Genomic DNA, 25,606 nt, shown 5'->3' with positions numbered 1-25,606 from the left:
CCGTTGCCTCACATCCGAGACACCACCCTAGGCGCCGGTCCTGGCCCTACACATCGCGTGTCCTGGAGGCAGGGGGTCAGACCCCGTTGCCTCACACCCTAGGCACCACCCTAGGCGCCGGCCCTGGCCCTACACATTGCGTGTCTTTGAGGCAGGAGGTCAGACCCCGCTGCCTCACACCCTAGGCTCAAGCCTAGCGTTGCCTTGCTGTAGCATCGGTCTCATGTCCTTCAACATAAAGCAAAGCCCTAACCACTGAGGCTGGAGCACGTCGCCCCAACATGTGCAGCAGTACAGTATCCTTCCGTGCCTGGAGTGTAGTCCCTCGTCTAATATCCAAAGCCTGAGTTAGTGTGTGCCAGAAGCATATTAGTTCAGCTGAGGTTCCAGAGAAGACCTACTGTTGATGCAGCAGGTGCAGTGCCACCGGGGTCCACAGCCCTGAGGGGCCAATTGAACCCTGATAATTGACGTATGTGACTACTCCCCCAGCAGTAGTCAAATTGGACATTTCTCTTGATTGCACCAGGGCTCAGGGCATCCTCGTCTGCCGCGTCACACTGCAGCTTCATCAGTGAGGGGAGGGCGAGGCAGTGCGCAGAGCTCCCCCCGAGGTTCATGCCAATTTCTCCCCAGGCTGGCGCCATCTTCCTGCGGGAAGTGAAGACGCCGCACTGGCACCTCCCCTGGCATCCGCTGCTTTGCTTGCTTTGGACAGCACGGCGGGTTGTGTCATTGGGTATTTACAGCAGCGCGGTCCGTTACACCTAGGGTAGCCGCAGAGAGGGGTATTTTAGGAGGGTGTTACAGGAGCGCGCCATGAAGCAGGTATTTCAAGGCCCCCCTGCTCCTGTGCGGTTTACCACACGTGCTATTAATAAAGGCACTCAGTAGTTGGATGCAAGTTATGCGGTCACCGCGCCGTTTCCACCGCTGCCACGTGAGTCACAGAGGGATGAAGCGATGCTTCAGGTAGCACAGAGGTGTCTGTCAGGAGCCCCGGCCCTACAAGGGAGGCCCCGACCACCGACCCACCACACCCCACCCCACCTCAAACAGGACAGCCGTCCCTTCAAAGGCTGGCCACTATGTACTGTGGTCTCCGGGCAGGGAGGTCTGACCACGCCGTGGTGGACACGGCTCCTGTTTGCTCCTTTGCTTGGACAGAAAATACCACATCACTGTGTCCGCGCGAGACTGCGGTACGTGTGTCTGCATCTGCACGCCATGTGGTTGGCGGGTTCACCTGGTCAGGTACTATCATTACCTTTTAATAGAACTCCTTGCTTTCGAATAGACCCCCGCAGCTACAGAATCTTTCCGGATTCGATCTCCTAGGAGCTGCAAGTAATATTTTATGTAGTGCATCATAGTGCTTTTCTGCAGTTTCTAAGCGCTGCAAATAACAGTTGTTACTGACAATTTTTAAACAGCTGGAAAGACAGTGGAAACTTCCTAATTACAGCAACTAACTCAAATTCCTCCAAAAATATTTTTGAAAACAAGAGTAAAACCTAGATAGTTTGTACGGGCAAGATGTGTGCACACTGGTTAACACCCACTGTCACAGTGAAGGTTCAGTCAAGAACTTAGTAAATAAGTACAAAAGAGCAAAGGTGCACCACATAAATCCAGAAATCTGATATCAATAGTCACAGAAGTGAGTTTCTTATGGTTGTGGTTTTCTTTATTCCAAAAAACAGGAGAGGTGTACAATCAAAACACGGTTGCTTGCACGTCTGTGACTATTGATATCAGATTTCTGGATTTATGTGGTGCACCTTTGCTCTTTTGTACTTAACAGTTGTTGTTGAGTTTAATAGCACTCAGTTTACTGACCTGACCATGATTCAAACACGTATCATAGCAGATATCATGGTGTGCTTTAACTCGCTGAGCCATCTCACCTATTTAAGGAGGGCTGGCAATTCCCGGGTTCTTGAATGGAAAGCATGGTTCTCAGAACTATCATGGCGGAATTCATGACGCTCATCGTTGCGTCATAGCACACTAGGACCTTTAATAAATCCGACTAAAGGCAGGTATGAGCAATGCATTGGAGCTGTTCACTAACAGCAAAGTGCAAGGTGGTGCCAACCTCACCTCGGCCTGTGCGAGCTCTGGAATTAGACTTTAAAGGGGCCAAGCGGTGGGTGATGTCACAATGCATCTTAAACCCCAAGCAGACATCATAAAAAACATTCTCGAATGTCAGTGGTTGATTGTTGGTGATGCCGGGCTGGGCAAAGAGCACCTCTTGTCTCTCCACACGATGCCCGTCTTCATCAGTCGTTGGGTAGACATCAGCGGTTTCGCTGGAGATCCTACAGCCGGTGCATCAGCGATGAGACCCATCACGGAGGGGAATTGAAGGAGATATTGCGATATAGCCCCACCTCATCTGCACAGCAACGTCTGGAACTGCATTCTGTATCCTGGTGAGGCAAGACAGCATTGAATTACCATGGTGTAAGATGTCAGCGACTGCACAGGCTCGTAGGTAACAGAGGCCTCTGTGAGATACATCAGAAGAGATTCCTTCACCTGCCGTCCCAAGCTGGGTCTAGGGGAAAGAGGGGAGCCTTTGGTCTCTGATGGCACACAGCACTGATGGGTCATTCTCATAGAATACCCCAAAGTATGATCAGAGTGTTCCATACAACATCTTGTGTAATAGAGAAGTAGAATGGGTGAGTCCAGTACAGTGTTCTGGAACTACGAAGGTAAGAGTTGTTTACGCACAATACCTTGCGCAATGGTGAAGGCTGGATGAGTGACCCTTATAGAATATCCCCTGTGAGTGCGAAAGTAGAAATTGCATACACCCCATGTGCAGTGCAAGCTTCCACCCTTACTTCCACCCGTATTCCACCCTTCTTCCGCTGCTCCTCCAGGGGCCTCCTGTCCAGGTTTCCACTCTACCATAAGACGTTGCTTTAATTTAATCTCCAGATCTAGCTTTGCTCGGCCTACAGTGCAAACTTCCGTCCTACCTTGAGCTGTAAGTTTACTCCTGCTACCATTCAAAGAACCTGCCCTCCCACTAGTTTATCCCTTGTCTCGCGGTCTATCATCTGTCATATCTCACAACTAGCTTTTCTCCTACTTCCTGGCCTATTTTCCACAATATTCCCACCCAAAGACTCTACCTTTCCTTCAACCGAGCCTCCACCCTAACAGAAGTCTAGTTCCCACATATTTCCATTACTAGCTTTCCCCCAGATTGAGTTCTTGGACTATTCTACTTCCAGTCCATGCGTCACCCTGTCCCCGGTCCTTGTTATGCACCTAATGTAGCATAACGTGTGTATTTGTAAAGTGCAAGCTCACAACCAAAAGGTATCATAGAGCTGAATACCCAATTCAGTATTACACATTTTATCAACCTCAGAAGGATGAAAGGCAAAGTTGACCCACCAGGAATTGATCCTGCGACCATGAGGAAAAACATAGATTCCTCCAATGGAAGAATTAGTTCACTGAATGACCACCTCCTGCCGTTGTCTCCACCCTAATTCCTGTTCTATCCTAGAATCCAACTCATGTCCTACCACCCACCTTGGTTCCATTAATATTTTCCACCCCACCTCCAAATCTATCTTCCACCGCTACGTCGTCTTTAGCTTCCCCTCTTAGTTCCGACCATAACCCCAGCGTTCCACATATATCTCTTTCCTTCCTTTAAACCTAGCACTAGCAGACATTTCCACTCTGACCTAAGAAATGGTTTCCAGTCTAACCACAGTCCTGGTTTCCACCCTAAACATAGAACACATTTCTACTCTAGCCCTAGTCCTGAATACCACTCAAGCTGCGAGGACTTCAGAGTTACAGAGACTGGATGAGGAGCAGCCGTCTGAAGCTGAACTCAGACAAGACAGAGGTCCTCATCCTCGGACCCACCCCCTCAGCCTGGGACGACTCCTGGTCGCCGACCACACTGGGAACAGCACCAACACCCACCGACCATGCACACAATCTAGGATTCATTCTCGACTCCTCCCTCTCCATGTCTAAGCAGGTCAACGATGTCTCCTCCTCCTGCTACACCACCCTGCGCATGCTCCGCGGGATCTACAAGTGGATCCCGACCGAAACAAGGAGAACGGTGACACAGGCCCTCGTCAGCAGCAGACTGGACTACGTCAACGCGCTCTACGCAGGAATCCCAGCCAAACACCTACGACGACTACAATGCATCCAAAACGCCTCCGTCCGACTGATCGTCAACGTCCCCCGCTGCAGCCACATCACCCCCCACCTGACAGACCTACACTGGCTCCCCGTCGAAAAGAGGATCACCTTCAAGCTCCTCACTCACGCACACAAAGCACTCCACAATGCCGGACCAGCCTACCTGAACAGCAGACTCAGCTTCTACACCCCCACCCGCCAGCTCCGCTCCACCCGCCTCGCCCTCTCCGCTGTCCCCCGCATCCAACGAACGACCTCCAGCGGCAGATCCTTCTCCTACCCCGCCGCCAAGACCTGGAACACCCTCCCTACCCACATACGGCAGACCCAAGACCTACTCGCCTTCAGAAGACTCCTCAAGACCTGGCTCTTCGAGCAGTAGCAGCCCCCCCTCCCCTCCTCAGCGCCTTGGGACCCTCACAGGTAAGTAGCGCGCTTTACAAGTACTCTGATTGATTGATTGAACGTTAACTAGAACTTCAGCCTGACCTGTCTTACTGTTAACCAGAGCTTTGAGGTAACTTACATTGATTGTTAATCAAACCTACAGGCTGACCTGGCTTACTGTTGACCAGAACCTCAAGCTAACCTGAATGTGGACCAGAATTTAAAGCTAGCATGTCTTGACTGTTAACCAGACCTTCAAACTAACCTAACCATTAACCATTGATTTGACGTCGGCTTCACCTGTGGATTGTATTGTAACTTTCAAAATAATTTCTAATCCGAACTTCACCTTGATAATTGTGGATTCCGTCTCGATTTTTAAATATAGGAATCCTCAAATTAACCTGATGCGAATCAAAATGGTTGTTAACTTACCAATGACAGCGGTGAGTCACATGTGCACACCGGAAGTCCCCAATGGAGCCGTAAAAGTCTATCTTGTGTAACAGAGTCTTAAATCCAGGTTTTATGATGACACTTAGCAATGAAACTCTTCGCTTTGCACGAACATCAAATGACTTTCTCATCAAAGGCATCTTAAAATAGCTCAAGCTTCACGCATCGTAAAGACAGAGGAACATGCGACACCTTAGGGAACATGCCAAAACACCATCCACATAAATCTTAGCATTTTATGCCATGCTATGTGTATTTGTGTAGTTATGTCACAGGTGTAGCCTATTGGTGCTATGGGCAATCTGGGAACCCACCAGGGCCAGACTGGCCGTAGCAGCCACCAGGCATTTTCCCGGTGGGCCGCCAGGGTGGGGCCCAGTTTTGAGCCCCTTTGGGGCCGTTTTTGTTAGAGGGCCGTTTTTGCAGAATAGCAGCAATATCGGCCCCTGTAACAAAATCTGTCGAAACAGGCCCCCAGCTCGGCCGCATCCCCAAACCCCAGGGACCGCCTGAGCAATTTGCCAGGGCCGGTTTTGGTTCCCAGTCCGGCCCTGGAACCCACCCAAGCATATATCAAGGCTGCAGCAGAAGGCACGTCTGCATTGACGTCTGATCCCTGTGACCAGCAGGTCGGCCATCACGAAAAGGCTTGTGTGTGGCTTGGATGAACGCACTGTCCTACATTGCATCTTCCTAATTAGCTGGTAGAGCAGCTCTGTAAAGAGTCAGTTCTGGAGAGCTGGATCCATGGCAGTTTTTTAAGAAAACGATATATATCTAAATGGGGCTTTGCTAAAAATCTGGCATGGATATGGCCCTCCAGGACCAACTTTTGAGAACCCTGTGTTAGAACATGAGCAGATGCTACAAAGCATGGAAGCCAGTACTAATTCCCTCTCCCTGTCACTAATCCTATTTACCCATACATGTCAAGTGGGAGGGGCTTACTAGCTAGTTCTAGAGCATCACCACCAATAGAAAGAGATACCTTTATTGGGCGGTGCTCTCATATAGGCTCACTTCCGAGGTTCCAAAAGACTCCATTGACAGGAAGAGTCACTCTCTCGCTGAGAGATGCTCTCAGAGAGGGCTCACTTCCTAGGTTCTGAGGCTTTCGGCTGACACCAAGAAATTCTTATTTCTGAGAGATTCTCTCAAACTGTTTGAGTAGCTTTCGACAAACTTTATCAAAAGGAAGCGACGCTCTCTAGCTAGAGATGCACAAGAGTGGTCCTATGCCAGCCCTTGAGTGTCCCCACAACAGGAATATATTTTCTCTTTCTGAGACATGCCTAGTTCTGAAGTGTCTGCAACAGGATGAGACGCTCTAGCTCAGAGATACACTAGTAGGGACCTCTACTGATAGCTTTCCAGATGTCCATTTCGCTGGTCGTAGATGTATGCGGAAAAGTGGCTTGCGCCAAGTGTGACTCACACTAGGTGCAACTAGTGCTTTAAAGAAATCTCGTAAGAGAATAACGGATTTACTGCACAATAAACGACTGTATAAAACTATAGCTGTATCATTTAAGTTAACCTCTTGGATGCTCATGACGAGCTGAGCTCGTCATGAGCCACGGCGCTCCGGTGCTCATGACGAGCTCAGATCGTCATGGCCCGTGGAACGCTCAGGTGCGGGGAGAATTCCCCCGCTGTGCTGAGCGTTCCACGGGTGGCAATACACCTGTGACGAGCTGAGCTCGTCAGGAGCACAGGAGCGCCGTAGCTCATGACGAGCTCAGCTCGTCATGAGCATGCGGGGGCTGTGCGCGCCCCCCTCTCCCCCAGCACACCGGGGGATTAACCCCCGCAGCAAAGGGGTTAAAGGAAAACGGTGACCTTTTTTGCAAATCTGATTCATGGATAGCTACCTTTATGTCTGGGACTCTGACTCGTATATAGAGGAGGTTGTACGCACTACAAAGCTCTTAATTTTAGGTTCATTTGTTCAGTCTTATTCCTTCCAATGTGTAGATGTGTGGTCCCACCTTTGTGTTGACCTGTTGTGTCTCTCCTTTGTGTTTCAGCAGGGTCTATGGTGGATGGAATTACATCCTGTGAATGGTGTAGGCCCTCTGAGTTTTAGCGCTCCAGAGGAAACATTCCCGATCATGTATGCAGCTTCTCTGAGTGACAGAGGAGGGCCTGATGGGGACAGTCATCTTAACCTAAATTGTAGGCCTTGGCAAAGTTCTTTGAGTTCTACTCCGTGAAACTCCGCAAAGTGCTGCAAAAACTCTGCCGGGCTCTGAGGAGTTCGCAGGCAGCAGAGTCTATTGAGTTACGCTGATCGCAATGATTTTAAGTGCAGGGAGTTTGTCACTCTGCGTCGGGTCAGAGGGCGCTGCTGCTTTCTGCCGCTCGAGTAGACATTCTACTCGAGCGGCAGCTTCCTCAACGCGAGTGGCAGATTTCTGAATGCGAGCGACCGCCTGCGTTGAGAAATATTGCCGGGCGGAGATTTTCCCTTGAGCGCTCGCCAACTTAATGATGGTGAGCTGCGCAAAAGAAAAATCTCAGCTCTGCATCACTTCAGGGAGTTTTGTGGAACTCCGTGCTCTGTGCGGAGTGGGAAAAATTCAGCAAACTCCACTGGCATAGAGGAATTCTAAATTGTTGTTTAGCAAGAAGATACTAAAAAACGTGATTACGTCACAGCTATTTACATGGTTAATATTGAGCTCACTAGATACCATTCACCCCAATGATAGACTGTTAATCCCTGTATTTTAGCCATAAAGAAGCAACTAAGTGCATATTAAAACCAAAAGGTTGCTATCAGTTACAAAAAGAGTCTCACAATATTGAGGGTCAGCATCATTCACAGGTTATCCTCCCAGCCACAAGGGTCCCTCTCAGTCCTGGTGAAGGCCTGCTGAGACACAACGGAGGACCGAAAAGTGTCGACAAGAAGGCAGGCTGTATATCTAGTACAAAAGTCGATTATTTGAAGTCATAAAAATATACAGATTGTTCTAGAATTAAAAGGGTTCTGGTGTGCACACATCTGAGTCAGATTCCCAAACACCAAATAATGGTTCTTTGTGGAGCACAGGAAGAACTCAGACAATATGCCGTGCTAAAGGCGTCCTATGGTTATTGTCCTGTAATTTAGGTTATTCACTGATAACATTTCACGTGAGCACACATTTCCCCAATGTGAACCACAGTTTTGCATAGGTCCCTTTTCTACACATTTCTGCCTGCTATAACGCCAAGAGAAACTTAATAAAGTACAAGAATTGAAAATTAAATCCAATAAATACAGTAGTGGCTTTCCCTAACTCAGGATCATCTAATAAAACACTTTAATAATCCATAGTTCCTTTGTATTTGGTTAGCACAAAACACCTTTTTGCGTAAGAAACACGTTTTGGTGAGACTATTCACCAGTGAACACTAATGTATGAAGAATTTCTACTTTTTTTCTTTGGGATTTGCAGGGTTGAACCTGTAGTTGATACAAAGGTACCACATTAATCATGCACATTATATTGTATTGACATTTATAAAGTCATTTCAACACATCTTACGAGACATATGGCGCTTTCTACGTGGCGAGTGATAGTTACCATCCTTACATAGTGGTAGAGGTTTCAGTTGATAGTGACTTCAGTATCGTCTGGCTCAATGATTAGAGCGGCAGACCCTGATGCAGAGGTCTAGCCCGGGACCAGGGTTCACTTCCCGCCTCGGCGGGTCTTGGGCTCAAAATTCCACGGACCTGATAATTCTTGCCTCGGTGTCTATTCCAATCATGGAGTCCCACTCTGCAACTCTGGGCAATAGCTTGCTTAATCTCCACAACGGCCCCCACAACGCTAAGGATGCCTGGCCTCCACCTTGGGGGTGCCCAGGAGTGGACGCCTCACAGGGAAAGCCAGGATGGGTTCCACAGCGGTATTCGTACAAGCGCCTTGAGACCCTTGCGGGTGAGTAGTGCGCTATACAAGTGTCAATTTACATTTTACATTTTTACAAAAAGGCTCAGCTTGGCATCCTGGCAGAGTCACGGTCTAGACTCGGAAGCCCCTGTGGTCCTCGAAGGTCACGGATGCTCTGGCTCCTTTGGTGCATGGCCGCCTTCAGCAGGGAGCCTGTCACTCAGCGACTGTCCCAGTGTGAGACTGCAGGGAGAAGCTCTAGTCCTAACTGTGAGCATCATGAGAGCTCCAGGGGACTCGGATCCCTGCAGTGATTTAACTATTTACAGCCTGTATCTGGTTTAAGAAACATTCCAGGGAGGAGAGCAATAGGAGTGGGTCCACAAAACCTCTTTAGTGTGCAGCACAGAGCCTGCAACCACAGGAAACCACACTACCATGCCTATGGCAATTCACATAGACATCATGTACCCTGTGACCTCGAACAGCATCACAAGGCTGGTCCCTTCTCCAGGATGGTTAGGCCTCCCGGGATTGGCTGGGACAGGCCTACTTTTCTCCACAGCAAATGTCAGTACATTTAGCTCACGCCTCTGTTTTAAGAGAAGGTAAAGTGAACAAAGAACGCGGCAGCTCTATGTATTCCGGTGCAGGAGCAGTCGGCAGCCTTTATCAGAAAGCAATTTAATTAACACCGATGATAATGTGTTTAAAAGCTGCATTTATTTCCCTAAATTGCTTCTGTGTTTGTTTTTTTCTGCATTGGCGAGTGCCCCTGTCGATTCAAGTCCTACTTCTATGTTTGTGTGATGCCCCGATTTTCAAAATCCGGTCACTTCTGAGGACAATGAGTGGGGACTGTAGACTCTTTGATCTCGGTTTATTTACTCTTCCATCTGCTGCCTTGAATATCCTAGAATCCAGGGGTACAGGGCGGTGCCACGGGAACCAAGGGGACAGCCACAGGTAGCACCTTGACATTTTATACACTAGAAATGCACTGCACCCCCAGAGAAAACGTATACTATTAATGAGGTCCCTGTTACACAAACTTTTGTTTGTGTGTTCTAAAAGCTGCCAGATCATGGATCATACCCAGAGAGGCCATGAGATACACCCTTCTAGAAATGGGACATTTCACAGTGTACATTTATAAACAGTAATACTTCCCTCTGCGACCGAGTACAATTAACCCCGTATGGGCCCTCAAGTAGTAGGAAAGTTTTATAAGTTCCCAGAAGACCTTTTTGCATAAAATCCAAAATGTAAACATGTGCTAAGTACTATGCCCTAGCACTACCTACGTCCCCGGTGTCTTTGTCCTGCTTGGCATCTATATAAAAACATTCCATTCCATTGTTTAATGTATCCCCTTGTTTTTCCACTGGATGCCAGAAGCAGAATATGCTTCTTATTCTGGCCAGTCAGACATGACACCAAGGCCAACCGTGCCACATTGTTTCCCAGTGACCTGCGTGTGGCGCGGAGTGCCCGGCTGGCGGCGCGGCCCATTGGGTGCAGTTGACACGCAATAGGCAACATCATTTTTGGAACAATGGGATTTCTCTTTGCAGTGGTTCAGATAAATACTGGTGCATTCCTTTCACTGTCTCCCCTCACGTAGGCAGCCATTGGCCGACTCCCCAGCCACTACTCGCTGAAGGTCAAACCGAGGCAGGCTGGCACGCCCTTCCCTTAAGCGCACTTCCTGGAATTTCACTAATATAACCACCGTCATTGCGACTCTATTTCAAGACATGAGGTTCACCAGCTCGGGCTCATCGCCCTCCCCACACATCCTATAAGCCATGGGCCAGCTCGTCAGCGGGCTTGCAGCTTGCCAAGAGCGGCCCACGCGTGCCCACATGCAGCGGTGTGGCTGCCAATCCAGGCTGTCCCTCTCCCTGTGTGGAGTACCATCTAACCACCGCGCATGGTTTGAATTAAGCCCTTTTCTGGCAAGAAGACGCAACTGTTCACGCAAAACCCACGCTGAACTCTCAGCGCTGTTCAGCCCTGGTAAACATGGCGGCTGTTTACAGGCAATGGAGAGGAGACGATCTTTCAAGGCCTCTAGCATCTCGCATAAGGACGCGACACATCTCCAGGATGCACCAATGTCTGGCATATATACTTTGTAGAGGCCTCCTGCTAAATAGTACCTACAGCCAATCTTTGGGCTGTGATATGGGTCAAGAGCAAATATGGACAAATGCGTGTCAGATTATAGTAGGGAGTCGATAACCAGGGCGCGTTCAGCCTACAGATATTCCATGTGCCTGGTTGGAGAGACTTTATCTCAAGGCGCCTACAATTGCAAGCCCATGGAAGCATGGGAGACACCCATGCCTGCACTTCCACACTGCATCAGTCGCATTACAGGGTCATCTGCCTTTATGGTACAGACCGAACAGTATAGTACGGCAGGGTATGGTACAGTTTGGTATGGTATAGTTTGGTAGGGTATTGTACGGTACGGTACAGTATGATGTGATAAGGTAGGGTTAGGGTATGGCACGATGGGGTACAGTAGGGTAGGGTATGGCAAAAATGTCTGCTAAAATGTCCTCAAAATAGAAATCCCAGATCCACTCAGAAGTAGACAACAGATTGTTGGTGTGCACATTGAATGTTTGACAAATGTGAGGAATGCGGGAACACCACGTGAAAAGAAATTATAGTCTGTAAGTGGAAAATACAGTGGGGCAGATTTACGAGCCCTGAGCGCCACATTTGAGCTGCTGTTGCGTCACTTCTGTGACGCTGCTGAAGCATAAACCATGCGCCACATTGCGCCCTATTTACAACGTGACGCATCTAGGGAGATGAGTCACGTTGTAAAGCCGTGCACCACATGAAACCTGCGTTAGGTTTCATGTGGGCGTTCCGGTGCAGGGGGGGGGGTGTTCGGTCGCAGGAACGCCTCAGAAAAGTGCCTGTGTGAAATCTACAAGATTTCACTCAGTCACTTTTCTGACGCCGCTGTGTCAAAACCTTGCACCTGCTTGAAGCAGGCATAAGGCGTGACGCACCATGTTGAGGATAGGCCAGGTTGGAACAGTGCTAGAGTTGTGTCACGCCTGCGACACAATTCCAGCACTGCGCCAACCTTACGCCTGCAGATGTGACACGCATCTGTTTATCCTTACGCCATGATGCCCGCATTGTAAATGCAGCGCAACTGTGGTGGCGCAAGGGTAAACTTGCGTCACGCATCTTTCCTGGAGCATCCCTGCTGATTTGCAGGGATGTGCCAGGAAACGTAAATCTGCCCCAGTGTGTGTATGTGTGTGTCAAATAGAAACAGAAAAGGGACGTCGTATTTACTGAGGTACTTAACAACAGAAATACACATTCAGTGGTAAGTGGGAAAACGGCCATTCCTTCACACCACTGAGGCAGAGATGTTGTTTTCCACAGGTGCAGAGGCCGTAAAAACCTGTATTGCGTGGAATGTTCCTGGTTAGAGGTGTAACTCACATTGCAATGAACGAGTGGTGCCAGTCCGTCACTGCCTCTCATGTCCTTGTTTTTTTTCTTTTGCAGTACGTGGTCATCCCTACGCGACGAGCGACGGCGGTGGCACTGCAGAGTTTTGCTTCGCACTTGTTGGGGGATGCCGGCAGCCCGTACCTGATTGGATTTGTAAGTCTACACAGACAAAGTTCCTTCATCACTAATGGAAACCTTAGCATCCAAGGTGGCAGCTGTGTCTTGATTTTAGCTAAAGCTTGTATTTAATCTAGGCTGTGGTACTTGCTCAAATGGCTCTATCAAAGACTAGGTGCCCATTGCTGGAAGGCTCTAACTGTTCGTCCCATCCCGGTCGCTACCTGCAGAGTAGAGTGCTATGTACACGGATTAAATTGAGACCCCAAAAGCTGGACACAATTTTCCGGATGAAGCCTCCATAACTAGACAGAATGGCACAGAATATGGTTCCCACAAAGATGCACAGAGCTCCAGAAGATTCCTGCAGAGCTACAATCAATGCACTAGATATGGCCCCAAAAACTGGACACAACACTTCAGATGAGGCCCACAAAACTAGACACAACTCTTGAGTGCAGTCGTTAACATAAGTTGTCTCTTCTGCTGGTTATCCCCATCCCTGGGTACCACACCATACCTCTTGCTTGCCATAGCAGCATCACATTGCTTATCACCTCTGAAGCCATTCAACAAGATGAGTTACAGATGCTCTCCTGTTCACTGACCTTTGGTGCCCCTGTTCTCATTTGATACAATGCTCACTTTTATTTCTACACCTTGGTGCATGACTTTGCACGTGGCAGCCCTGAAGCTTAACCGAGGCATAAAGGGGCCAGGCTTTTAGACAAACAGATTATCCAAGAGGCCGTTACCTCTAAAAGGTGGGAAGGGAAGGGTCTGTCCCACCAGACGAGCAACTGACTGTGTCCCAGAACTACCTGTCATTCAAACGAATGTACAAATATGGGATTTCCCTATTGTCCAGTGGTCTTTATCGCTGTTCTCCATCAAAATGGATTATCGAACCCACCCAATCCTATAAAGCGAATATGTAATACTATCAATATGAGTAGTGTCCAGTATACTTGTTTCACTGCTACCTTTCTGGACCTCCTTTGATGCTCCCTTAGTTTGAAGACCACTGCTAGAGGGTGTTCTGTCAGTTGCCACCTGTCTGAGAACTTTGCAAAATGTTCTTAAGTCACTCTGTATTCTGTTCACCTTGGGTGTTTTACCTGGGACAGATCTCCCTTATTGAGCGCAGGCCTCCCATTCTTCTACCAGCTTCTCGGCAAAGCCTGGACTCGATGGTTCTGATCCATCAAGGCTCGTCCCCGTCCTGGTGCCTCTTGGTGGCTGATCATGGGATTTTCTCAAGTATCTTCTCATAGGCCAACAGCATCCATGTTCAGATCACATTTTGCCTCTAATGCTGCGAAATTGCACGGTTTATGGTACTCGTCTGGATTTCACTTCGTTCTCCTGGCACGTGTTACCGACGCGGAGGTAGTAATTTAGCAGTTCTGTTCCCCGTAGGGGGTTCTGAATCGTTTCCCTTTGCCATCTGTTAAGAACTGCTAACAGCCTCAGTGCCCCGGCAGACATTTTGTGCCTGGCATCAAGCCATTGCATTTTCAGCTATTTTCGTTCTGTAAAGTACGCGGTGCGTGCTGTCGGTGCACCACTGCAAGATGCGCTCGCGAACCCTATTGTCGAGCTGTCCTGCTTCACATATACCCTCCTGTTTAAGGGTTTGTTTAGTGTTCCGCTGGACCAGGTACTCCTTAATAAGAAACTACAATACAAATAGAGACCCAATCCAATGGCGTACAAATATATCAGTGGCTCAAAGGGAAGGGGGTACAAATGTCCTTCTTCCCACTACTCTCTTATACACATTATAAGGAGGTAATGCACTGTACTCCGCCCACGTTAAAAAACCTGTTCTCCCGGACAACACCACAGAACACCAACAAATAGTGAACCAAAACGGAGTTGGTCACACAAGTCCAAACCAGATAAGCAAATGACCCCTTCTCGCACACTTTTTCCTCTACTAAGAGTATAGTCCAATATCTGGTTTGGAATTGTGTGACCAAATCCGTTTTGGTTCACTATTTGTTGGTGTTCTGTGGTGTTGTCCGGGAGAACAGGTTTTTTAACATGGGCGGAGTACAGTGCATTACCTCCTTATAATGTGTATAAGAGAGTAGTGGGAAGCAGGACATTTGTACCCCCTTCCCTTTGAGCCACTGATATATTTGTACGCCATTGGATTGGGTCTCTATTTGGATTGTAGATTTTGAGTGGAGGGCGACCCTCTCCGTATTCCCTCTGAGCTTCGAGTTATTGTTTGAACTCCTTAATAAGAAGCCTGGAGGGCGATTGCATCAATAAAAGCTCGTGCCTTGGTAGCCACGCTCATAGGCATCCCCGGAGAATGTGCTTGAGCATCAAGGAATGGATTTTTTCTTCATCCTCGGGGCTCTGTGACAGCACCTTTTGTCTTATTTAAAGGGAAAAAAAACCTTTATGCCTGACAGCAGCAGAGTGATGTGGACACAGCCTGAATTCTGGCCACGGATAGACATGCGCAGGAGTAGAAGACAGCATGTGGCAACCAATTCTCAGACAAGTAATGAAGAACCTCAATCTTGCAGCCCACACGGTTCCCAGGGGTGTTAGTGTAAGGGCAAGAAAGGTTTGGGGCAAACATTCTTATAATTTGGGGCCACCAAGCAGCGCTGTAGGGCAAACAAGGGGACGCACGGGAAGGAGGCCAGGTTACAACCACCTTGAACCCATGAAATGCAGCAACTGCAGAACAAGTCCAATAATGTGCCAGTCGGTGACCCGGGCATCATGCCGCTACCACAAATATCAACTGATCAAAATTGGTAGCAATTCCCTTTTTAAATGGCCTCGTATTAGTACCCGCAGCCTACATGCTTCGGCGGTCCTTTAACCATCGCAATGCTTCAGTCTTGTGGGTGGGTATTAGACCTTCATTCGAATCGCAGCCGCCACCATGTGCCTGGTTAATGTAGAAAGCGGAAGCTCAGAGGCTCAGATATGTCCCACATAACCTACATCTTTCACGACCTACGATTCTGCATGAAAATCTTCATGGTCGTGCAAAAGCAGCCATGTTTTCACTTCTTTTTACCTCTAATTTGTTTTTGTTGTTGTCCATTGTCATGTTTTTAAATGGGGTATAAGACACCATCATCATCCTTTCATTTTTCAAATTTCCATGTTTCACCCTGTTTAGTAGTTATGTGCTTTTGGTCCAGAATGGCCATGTTCTATTTCAAGATTACCTTCTGCACTTATGTTGATGTCTGTTAGTGGCTGGTACGGATCAGGACTGTGGGGAGGAGGGGATCGGGTAAAGAAAAAGAAAATCCCACTTACCTCCTCGCCCCTCCGCGTCGTCCCTCTAGCACCTTCTTCTCTCCTAAGCCAATCACAACACTGCAAAGCAGCGTTGTATTGGTCTGAGCACCATGGTTCGGTGCTCAGACGGGGACTTGAAACCTGGGCATGTTCTCCACCCAGGCTGTGATGCAGCCGGGGTGGAGAACATGCAAAGTGCGGCCAAACATTCATGTGCACTTACAGAGTGCCTACCGCTCCTCTGTCAGCAGACAGAACAGCCACACCCCACCTGCAAAGCTGCAGCAGCAGGTAAAAAACAATTATAACATAGAGTTATTATCATTGTATTTTTCCTTTATTTACATTGCTTAAAGGAGCGGGGCAACGCACCTCCACCATAGCGGAGGAGCCGCCACTGTTCCGACAACCACATTCCTCCCAAGTGCCCGTTAGCTATCCTCAAGACAAATTGCTCTTCTTTTGTGCTGCAAGCCACTGAATAAATAAAATGCTAATGTTTTATTTATTCATTGCTTTGCAGTCACATTTTTCAGAGAACACCATGATATGCACAGATTACTTTTGAAATTGCGGGTCACATTCAACGGAGGCCCAGTGGCCTTCAGGCCCCATAGGCTACCGATCCCCTGTGACCAGTGTCTCACTAGGTACGTCGGCATGCCAAGGGCAGCCACGGCACAAGCCCCAAGAGCATCCATTTGTTCAGATCCACAGTATTCCACCAACTCTGGGTGGACGGGTATTTTCAATTCGCAAATATGGGTTTTACAATTCATTCCAGCTCTACCTGAGAGTCAGGCTGAGTGGCCAATGTTGCATCACAGTGCATGGCCTTATTTTTAGGTCTAGGTTTTAACAGTGCAGCTGCCAAACAGTCTTTTTGCTAACAATAAGCATAGAATGAGCATTCGATCCGCCCTTTTGGCTTTCTTCAACTAGCCCCTTTAGCGATTGGCTACAAACATTGTCTGTCATGTCTTAGATCAGCCCAATGGATAATTCATCTCTCACCTAACACTGCTGGCAGTGTGGATGCATCCTTCCGCCTCCACTCAAGGGCTTGCATTGAACTGCAGGAGAAACGACTTTACAACTGTAGCCCTGTACGCTCCAGCTGGCATCCCCTCGCCAACCCTGCGCATGTAGCACATTGGAGGCGGAACAATTGTCTTTACCAGTGCTTGTTTCATATGGTTTTCAATTTACAAATTCTTCTTCTCCCGTCTTCAACACATCATTGCAGATAATAGCGATGCCTCCCTTATATGGGGAGATTTTATTTAACCAAAGAATGCGGGTTTCATCTTCAGACTCAGTCAACGGACAGTCACCAAATTAGGCTACTGTTGGAAAATGGGTTATCTTTAATCAACACTTTCCCTTAATTCTTAATCACTTTATCGTCTTTTATGAATGAAATTATTGCAGAATCGCAGGCAGTGGAGAGACAGATATAGTCCAATGCGTACAACCACCAAAGGAATGCTGGTCCTTTCACAATTGGGCAACCAACGCTATGCAGTTGGCCAAGCGATGCTGCCTCAACAGGACGGGTCTTGTTGATCTTGTCCTCAGAGAACGAACATCCACCAGGATGCATCAGAGAAACATCCCAAGAGCAGCAAATGCACCATGTTTCGCCAAAGCTATGCCAAGAAACGGTGCTTCAACAGAACACCACCCTCCTTATAACACTCAACCATGTTTGGCCTGTAGATATTGTCCTCACACAACAAACCTCTAACATAACCCAGTAGACAAACATCCCAAGAGCAACACACGCACAGTGTGTCACCAAAGGCATGCAGTTGGCTATTGATGGTGCCTCACCAGAAGCATACCATGCTCATCACACTACCAAAGATGCCACCTAAACAGTGCCATATCTTTGCCTACAACACTGAGCACCTGGCAAACGATGCCTGTCCACAGGACTAACTCTTCCGGCCGGGCAATGGACCAATGTTCACCATAGTGAATGTAAATGTCCAGTATTTGTAAAGCGCAAATAATTACCCGAAGGTGTCAAGGCGCTGGGGGCCGTCGGGAAGATTAAGCTAGTTGTTGCCCAGAGTCACATGGTGCTGGGCTGATCTGCCGCCAGCACCGGGGATCGAACCGTGAACCCCCGGGTTCCGGCATCATTTGCTCTGGTTGCTGCGGCACACCTCTTCCATGGCTGTGAGAATAAAAGAGCACGATCGCTGATGCACTTGTTTCACTATCATGAAACTATAAAGTGTCTGATCTTCAATTCCATAACAATACGTGACATCATTATTCCCCCCAAAATTGAAAACTCTTAGAAAGATGCGCAGTGGCCGCCAAGACGCCAATAGCGTTACGCAGTCGTGAAAATGGTATAAATGCACTATCAGGTGCTGATAATCTAATGTAACCTAACTTCAAAGAGTTGTGAATCTGTCTTGTATGACCTTAGACGGTCCTGCTATGCAAGTCACTGCTACAGTAGTAGTCGTATGCAGTCTAAAAATCAGAAAATGTTACCTTAAAAGTCATCAGATCAAATGCTAGTGCTGATACTTGGTAATATGTACACTTATGTGCTATTAAGGTAACACAGTAGCATCTGTATCTTCCGCCATGTCGTCTGCTGTCAGCAGCACACCATCTGTTCAAAAAGTGTGTCTAACAAGTTCAGCCTTAAAAACACTTACGTTCATCCATCACACTTAGCTGCTGAGGCCTTTCCACTGGCACCCTCTGTTCTGAAGCCTACAGCTCAACTTAGGTGCTGTTCAGCAAGAAAAATTATTTTAAAATTGGCCTGAAGGATAATATTAGAATTATCAGTCACACAGTTGTGCCAGGTGACTTCCACCATGACTCGTTTAAAAGTCTGCAGTAAATTCAGGGGTTACACCGCACTGTAGTCACAACATTACCACACGGTTTGACCTCTGGATTTAGAGTTTTGTGCTCATAGATGGGTACTAGCTTCTGACAACAACATCATATCATGTTTTCCACATGTATTTGCACTTTGTTAGCACCAGCTTTTTGGTGGTGGTGTCTGTTGCAGTCACTGTGCTGCACTGCGTCACTGCGTAATGGCAGGATTGCACCGTATATAAGGCATACAGCACATTCCTGAATTTCCCCCTGCGCTGGTGCACAATGGGCTGCCTCGCACCAACGTATGCACCCTTGCACCATGGTCCAAGGGTGCCTGCATTGCATGCAGGATTGTTTTGCAGGAAGGGACACTTTCCTGCACAAAAATAATCCTGAGAGGCTTTTTCTCCTTTCTATGTGTGCTGCAGAACGTAGCACACACAGAAAGAGGGAAAAACAAGGAGAAATACAAATATTTCTCCTCATTACTCTCTCCTGGGAAGGCATAAGATTTTGCCACATTTCCAGGTTACAAGTCCTTGTAAATCTGGGACTACGTCAAAATCCATGGGAGTTGCGTGGGAACACCGACCACAACGCCCATGGAATGCCGACCCAGAGCAGAGTAGCACAACGCAGCGATTTTCGCTGCGTTGCCCCACTCTAGATGTATGAGGCCACCCTTTGACTTGGAGGTAGGTTTGTGTTGCGCTTCTACCACATTGTGTGGCGCAAACGCAACACAAGCCTTCCATGGATATCCCCCCTATTTACTTCACATTTCTGCTACTAGCACAGGCCCGCCCATGTCTTTAATGGGCGGGCTTTGAGTACCGACACCTCTTTATTTCCATAGGTAGTACCAGGGTTTATGAGCCGGAAGCTGGCACAGTGAAATACTTTTATTTAAAGTACTGAATGTTCTGTGGGTTCCCTGTCGGCAAAAATAACCACTGAATGCAGTTCAACGATTGATAAAACGTTATGGCAAGCGGCTTGGCGTAGTTACAGAAGAGATTTACTGAAAAAAGTGTGTGTTCCACAGTTAAGGCCAGGTTAGAAGGCAAGATAAATACATTCTTAGACCTGTGTGGCTGGTGTAGATCGCTGGACACTTCTAGTCTGCAGTATGAAAAGGTATGGAAAACAAAATAATAGAATTGCACTACTGAGAATACAAACAATGGGTAATCAATTTCCTGGCAAACAAAGTAAAAAAACACTGTTTTCACAAAAGAATACACAAAAAGCCAAGAAAAGTAAAAAATAATAATAATAATATGAATTTGCTGTTTTAAAAAAAAGAATTAAGAAACCCATGGAGGCCAAGGTAGAGGAAGGTACCGTATGGAAGTTGTTAAGAGGAGGAAGGAAGGTATGGAATAGAAAAACCGACAAAAAAAAGTGGAAAGAGATGGAGTCAGCAAGGAAAATATAAAATCGCTTTAAAAAAAAAGTATATGAAAGGAGTGTAGTGGTTTCTCTGACCCAAAATAATGGAAGAAAGGAAAGAGAAGGTCGAGGAAGGAGGAGGGTTGGAAGAAGAAAACATTAAAAAGAGGGCAACTGGTTTTTGGTGTCACTCCTGACACAGCAATTTATTATTTTTAATAAAGTGAGATATCACCCAGTGAATGACGTGGAAAAAAGTAATTATAAACACATTGTAGAAAAATCAACAGACAGAACCATTTTTTAAGATTAATAGCGTTTATACTTAAAAAAAAAAAGAATTTTAAAAGCAATTAAAAAAAACTGTGAATTGGTTTCTGCTAAACGGTCACTGCCATTTATTTTGAAAATTTCGAGTAAACAGTTTAGGTAGAATGCTTTCTTAAAGTAAGACTTCTCCGACTCGCCTGCCACAGCATATTATGCACTATTTGTGCGTTGCCCATTTCTGACTTTTGCACTAAGATTACTCCATGTGTCTGTCCGGGGTGATATGGATTCTTTCCTCCTTTTGTCTCAGCCACCTCTGCTGGGGATAAGCACATGAATGTACCACTCTTTTTGTGAAGCACCTCCTTCCATTACAACTCAGCCTCTTATGGGTAGGCTTTAAATAATTAAATTTTACCTCCTAGAATGTGCACATCCCGTTCCCTCCAGAGACAGCTCTGATGCACAGAAATGTCTCGTTCACAGCTTCCCATCCGGCCCATACTTCCCAACCAAAGAGACTTCAATGCACACATCTCCCTTCAAAGGATTTCTGGGTCAAACTGGGCGCCATGTTGATGGCTCTGCTTTGGAATGTCTGCAGTCTGTCTTAATCATGACTGTGTATTTGCAAACGTGCTTAGCCAATCAGAGCTAGCACAGATGTTACCTAAAGATAGCTCTGTAAACAATAGTTATGTATGTCCAATCTGGTACATTTAGGTCCATGAAGGGGTGAATTTTGGGAGCTCCGCGGCAGGTCAGAGGATGTGCCGGGAATTCCTAGCTGACATGAAAAAACAATCACTGGCCTCCCTTCCCATCCTGCCATCTTGCCTCTCCCAGCAATGAGAAATGAGTTCCATCGATTGGGAAAACAATGGGCGCCAGCGGTCAACAAACAAGGCCTTCCGGACAGGGGGTAATGACCGGCTGCCCCAGGCGGGTGGTAAGGAAATGTCTTAAGACTTGGTGAGAGTGTATTTTTTCCCCTGTGTCACCCAGGCTCTTAGATTGTCTCTATTCCTTTTGCTTTCTCTAGATCTCCGACCTGATACAACAGAGCACCACCGAGTCCCCGCTCTGGGAGTTCCTCAGTTTGGGCTACGCCCTGATGCTTTGCCCATTCGTCGTCGTGCTGGGCGGGATGTTCTTCCTAGCCACCGCCCTCTTCTTCCTGGAGGACCGTGCAAAAGCCGAGCAGCAGTAAGTAGCCACATTTACCCCTCTGTGTTTTCAAGCAAGATGAACACCTCTTATATTTATGGCCAATTCACAATGTGTTTTGTAGATCCATCCAGCATGAACAAAATTGGCTAATTTTACATGTCTTCCAGTGGCCAAGGAACCTTGTTATTCAACAGCCAGCTCACCCTCTTCATCTAGGGTAACTTGTCATGTGCACTAATGCCCAGCTCACTGTCTGCACCAATGCCCTAATCCCTGTGTGCACCACTGGCCAACTGTCTGCACCAATGGCTATCTCACCATGGCCATCAATGGCCTTCTCCTTATCTGCACTCACTAATGTTTCTGCCTCCTCTTACCCCTCCTCCCCTAGCCAGCCCCCAGAACACAACAGGCATTGGTGGGTTTCTACCGGTTACAATAAAAAAAGCATGTTGCTCACCTCTGAGCAGTAAAATTCATGGCGATTTAAAAGGGATTATGGGGTGTTGCGTGTGTCTTTTGTGATCCAAGTGAATGCTACTCCTCCATCAGTGCATGTCACATTAATAGCACTGCAGCTGTTTTATTGTGGGAAAGGATATTTTCAGACATTGTTCCTGCAGTGTCTCTCCAGAGGCAGGCACCGTGCCCGGCAGGACTGCTGCGGCCAAGCTGCAGCCCGGAGTAGCATACTTCTGCAGGCCAGAAGCCAGCCAGGCAGTGTGCAGCGTGGCATGCTGCTTTAGTGGGGATTAAGTGTATTATCTCAGCAGGTCTGGAGTGGCACGTGCCAGGCTGTGCCTCGGGTTACTTCAGATGAAAACAATCCTCCCTGGCAGGTGCCACAACTACCATCCTAGGCCTGTCCCCGCAGGAGAGAGGCTTTAGGGCACGACAAGGCCACCATTTTGGGAGTGTTTTGTCCTACAGGTTGGCTGCAAAACCCTTGAGGTGTAACCCTTTCCAGTGTGTTTACCTAAGCCTTTATAGCACCAAACAAGCTGCAAAGAGGCACCTTCGATGCATTTATCCCGGAGAATGAGGGGTCCAGAGAGTTAGGAGCAAAGGAAAGGCGGCGGGCATATATTTCTGTGCGTGAAACCTGTGCTGGGCAACCTTTAGAGGACTTATTCCTCTACATTGACAAAACCAGTCTAACTTTTAAATACATTGACTGTGTGCAAAGAGAATAACAGAACAGGCAGCTTAACTCCCCAGAGGCGTCAAGGGTTTGCAGATTGGTGAAACAGCGCTTCTGTGGTGGATGGGTTTCAGAGGTGCGATCTGTCACCTTGGGTCAGTGTTTTAAATGGAAATACAGAGGTGCTGGTACTCTATTCTCTTGAAGCACTGCCTTGGGTTATTATATCATGGCAGACCTCTACTCAGGGCTGGACGCTGTAGACCAGATACATGTCCCTGAATCCCCTGGGCCTTGATGATGCATACATCTATGCACTGGAAGATGCTTTTCAAGTGAGAATTACAGTGCTTAATCTATAAAAGAATAAGTGTCAGGGCCCTCTCAGGAGATCACTGCTGCTTGTACCACCCAGTGCGCCTCCCAGCACTGCTGATAATAGTAGCAACACAACTACCAACCAGCACACACATAGCAGTGTGACAGTTCAGACTGTTCTAGGCCCCCATAGCTATAAGAATGGCTTGTGCCACATGGTGGTTAGACATTGTAATGTATATTGAATTAATAAACAACTGTTGCGCTGATCTTTAAATTAGGGCAGTTTGCCACATGGTGACGCTGTTTGTCTAAGTGCCAGTGTTGACAATTAAGTGTGGGTGCTGATCACCAGCAACCACCAGGTCAAATAAAGCACTGGAGAATTATCTCTGTTGGGGTCACTACTCAGAATTTAAAGTCTTGCCCTTGCCATCTGGACCAGTCAGAGTAGAACAGGAAGCCTGGTTTTTGTTTTGTCCTAGTGCGGCCTTGCAGGGAGGTGCCAAGCCCAGTGGTACCCAATGCGGCTCCTAGAGGGCTGGTTCACTGGCATGCTTTCGGCTCTGAAAAGGATGTAAATATATGTTTTACTTTACTTGGGGTATCCAAGGTGGGTCAAGATCCATGTCAGAGTTTCATTATCCCCAAATAAGCAAAATGACATACAAAGAACTCTTATGGAACTTATTAACACAGTGGTTGCCCTGCAAACCTGGCATGGATCCTGCACTCCCGAGCTTTCAATGGGCCTGCTCTTCTGAACTGGCATGCGATAGTGTTCTGATAACCTCCACATGTACCTATAATATGTGTATTACACACAAGAAAGATGAAATAAAAGCGCTGCTGTGCAGTGCACTGGTTTCCGTGTCACCTCTTGTTCTATAAATAGCCCCTCATTCTATCACCTGAGATGGCGATGACGACTGAGGCGCAGAGCAAGCATTGATTCCAACAAGTAGCAAACTCCAGTGTTCAAAATATTTGAAAAGAAAGTATTTTAGGCCCATTCCAAGCATGGAATTAAAAGTTACCCATCCCGAGGCGCTGTGAAGCGGCCAAGGCTTTGGAGCTGAGCCGCAGAGGACTTTGTTTCAGATTGCAAAACATGCAACTGGCAAATTAGGCCAAACTTCTGTGTACAGCAGCAAACAAAGACAGTCTGACCACAAATCACCGGCTTCCTTTTAAATGGCAAATTCGAGTTACAGAAGCGAAACAGTAACGTAAATATTCCCATGGAGGCGGGGGCCCGGGGCTGCCACCCGGCCTGGAGGCGAGGCTGCTCCAGTTATGTTTTCACAGTGCAGAAATCACATCTCCTACAGCTCCAAACATGTTTGGAATGTTTCCGCTCGTGCTCGTACTGTGAAATGATTTACTCCTGTCCGTAACAGAAGTATGTCTCTAATGCAATATTCTGAGACACTGTGAGGCACATTCCGCTCCATCGTGTTTAGCTTGTCTGCGCCATCACAGGCAGGGACAACGCATGAGTGAATGAGTTTGGCCCAGCCATTCAATGGACGTGCTGTTGGAACAGCGGGGCAATTTTTAGCTGCTCGGGTAAAATAGAACTGCACCAATGGTGCGCTCCCCATATAGGGTTTTAAGGCAAATTACCAGTTACCACTAGGTGGCTCCACAAAGGAACTTTCTCATGGGCTTTGCTTAGACCATATCCACTCGGAAGGGGAACATATGCATGCTCAAACGCAGCAAACATAAAACTCACAGCATGGGTGCACTTTTGGTGTGTAGTCGTGGAACATACAATGGGAACGAGCTGAGACAGTCGGCACCAGCGCGTGCCGTGTGCCTCTGGGGCAGTGACTCAGCGCTGACCTCTCTTGAAGTCCAGGAAGATGGCCAGGAATAGTCTGGTCACGTGACTGGAATATTTGTGTGTATTGAGGCTGCGTGAACTGCTGCTCTGACACAGATCAATACTGCAGGGATGCTGAGAGCGGCTGTGACCAAGTCCCTGAAGCACAAATAGATGTCGCGCCGGCCACAGACTTATCACTGCCTCACCAGCCGGAAGTAGGAACCATGTACTACTTTACAGAACATATGTACTCCTGTGTTGGAAACCTAGACTGCATTATGTATATGTAGTGCATTCCTCTGCACAACCCCATCACACAACTAATGCAACAACAACAGTAAAAATAATACAATAATAGTGGTGATCAGTTGTGTAGCTCACATTGAACATACAGTGGTCTCTTCTTGGCGCTTGTTCGTAAGGAGAAGGGGCACTGGATGGTGTAGTTCTGTGACTCTGGCATTTTCTGCAGAGAGGTGATCCTTTGCAGATGTCACCTGTTCACTTATTGGTTGCTGTCAGTCCAGGCTTTAAACTGGTACTAAAAAGGTGAACTCTTTGCTCAGACTATTAATGTGCATTAAAATGTAAAAAAATGACGCTATGTGAATTGTCTAGGGTCTTTTCGCCATGGCCCTGTGCAAGGCATGGATAATGACTTTTTCAATGTTATTCGGGCGATCATCCGGGCTCGTCATAGCATCTATTTGTAGTCTTTCTTGGTTGTCTAATACAAAACAGCCTGCAGTCACAACGACACATGTGGGTTACATGAGTGCAGACAGTGACTGGTCCAGGGTGCCCACGGTTTGTGAA

General features: G+C 47.5%; 1 protein-coding gene across 2 annotated transcripts in view; it reads left to right on the top strand.

Annotated features, from left to right (window-relative positions):
* LOC147729730 (sphingosine-1-phosphate transporter SPNS2-like) overlaps nt 1-25,606 on the top strand; it is a 327,355-nt gene that overhangs the window by 262,629 nt on the left and 39,120 nt on the right. For both annotated transcript variants that reach the window (XM_086954611.1, XM_086954612.1), the window contains exons 10-11: nt 12,468-12,566; nt 21,373-21,536. In XM_086954611.1, coding sequence (XP_086810737.1) covers nt 12,468-12,566; nt 21,373-21,536 — 263 coding nt within the window. The remainder of the gene's footprint in view (nt 1-12,467; nt 12,567-21,372; nt 21,537-25,606) is intronic.

The sequence above is a fragment of the Lissotriton vulgaris genome, chromosome 2_1, assembly GCF_964263255.1.
Source record: "Lissotriton vulgaris chromosome 2_1, aLisVul1.2, whole genome shotgun sequence".
NCBI classification, from domain to species: domain Eukaryota; kingdom Metazoa; phylum Chordata; class Amphibia; order Caudata; family Salamandridae; genus Lissotriton; species Lissotriton vulgaris.
This window is presented reverse-complemented; position numbering and strand designations above follow the sequence as displayed.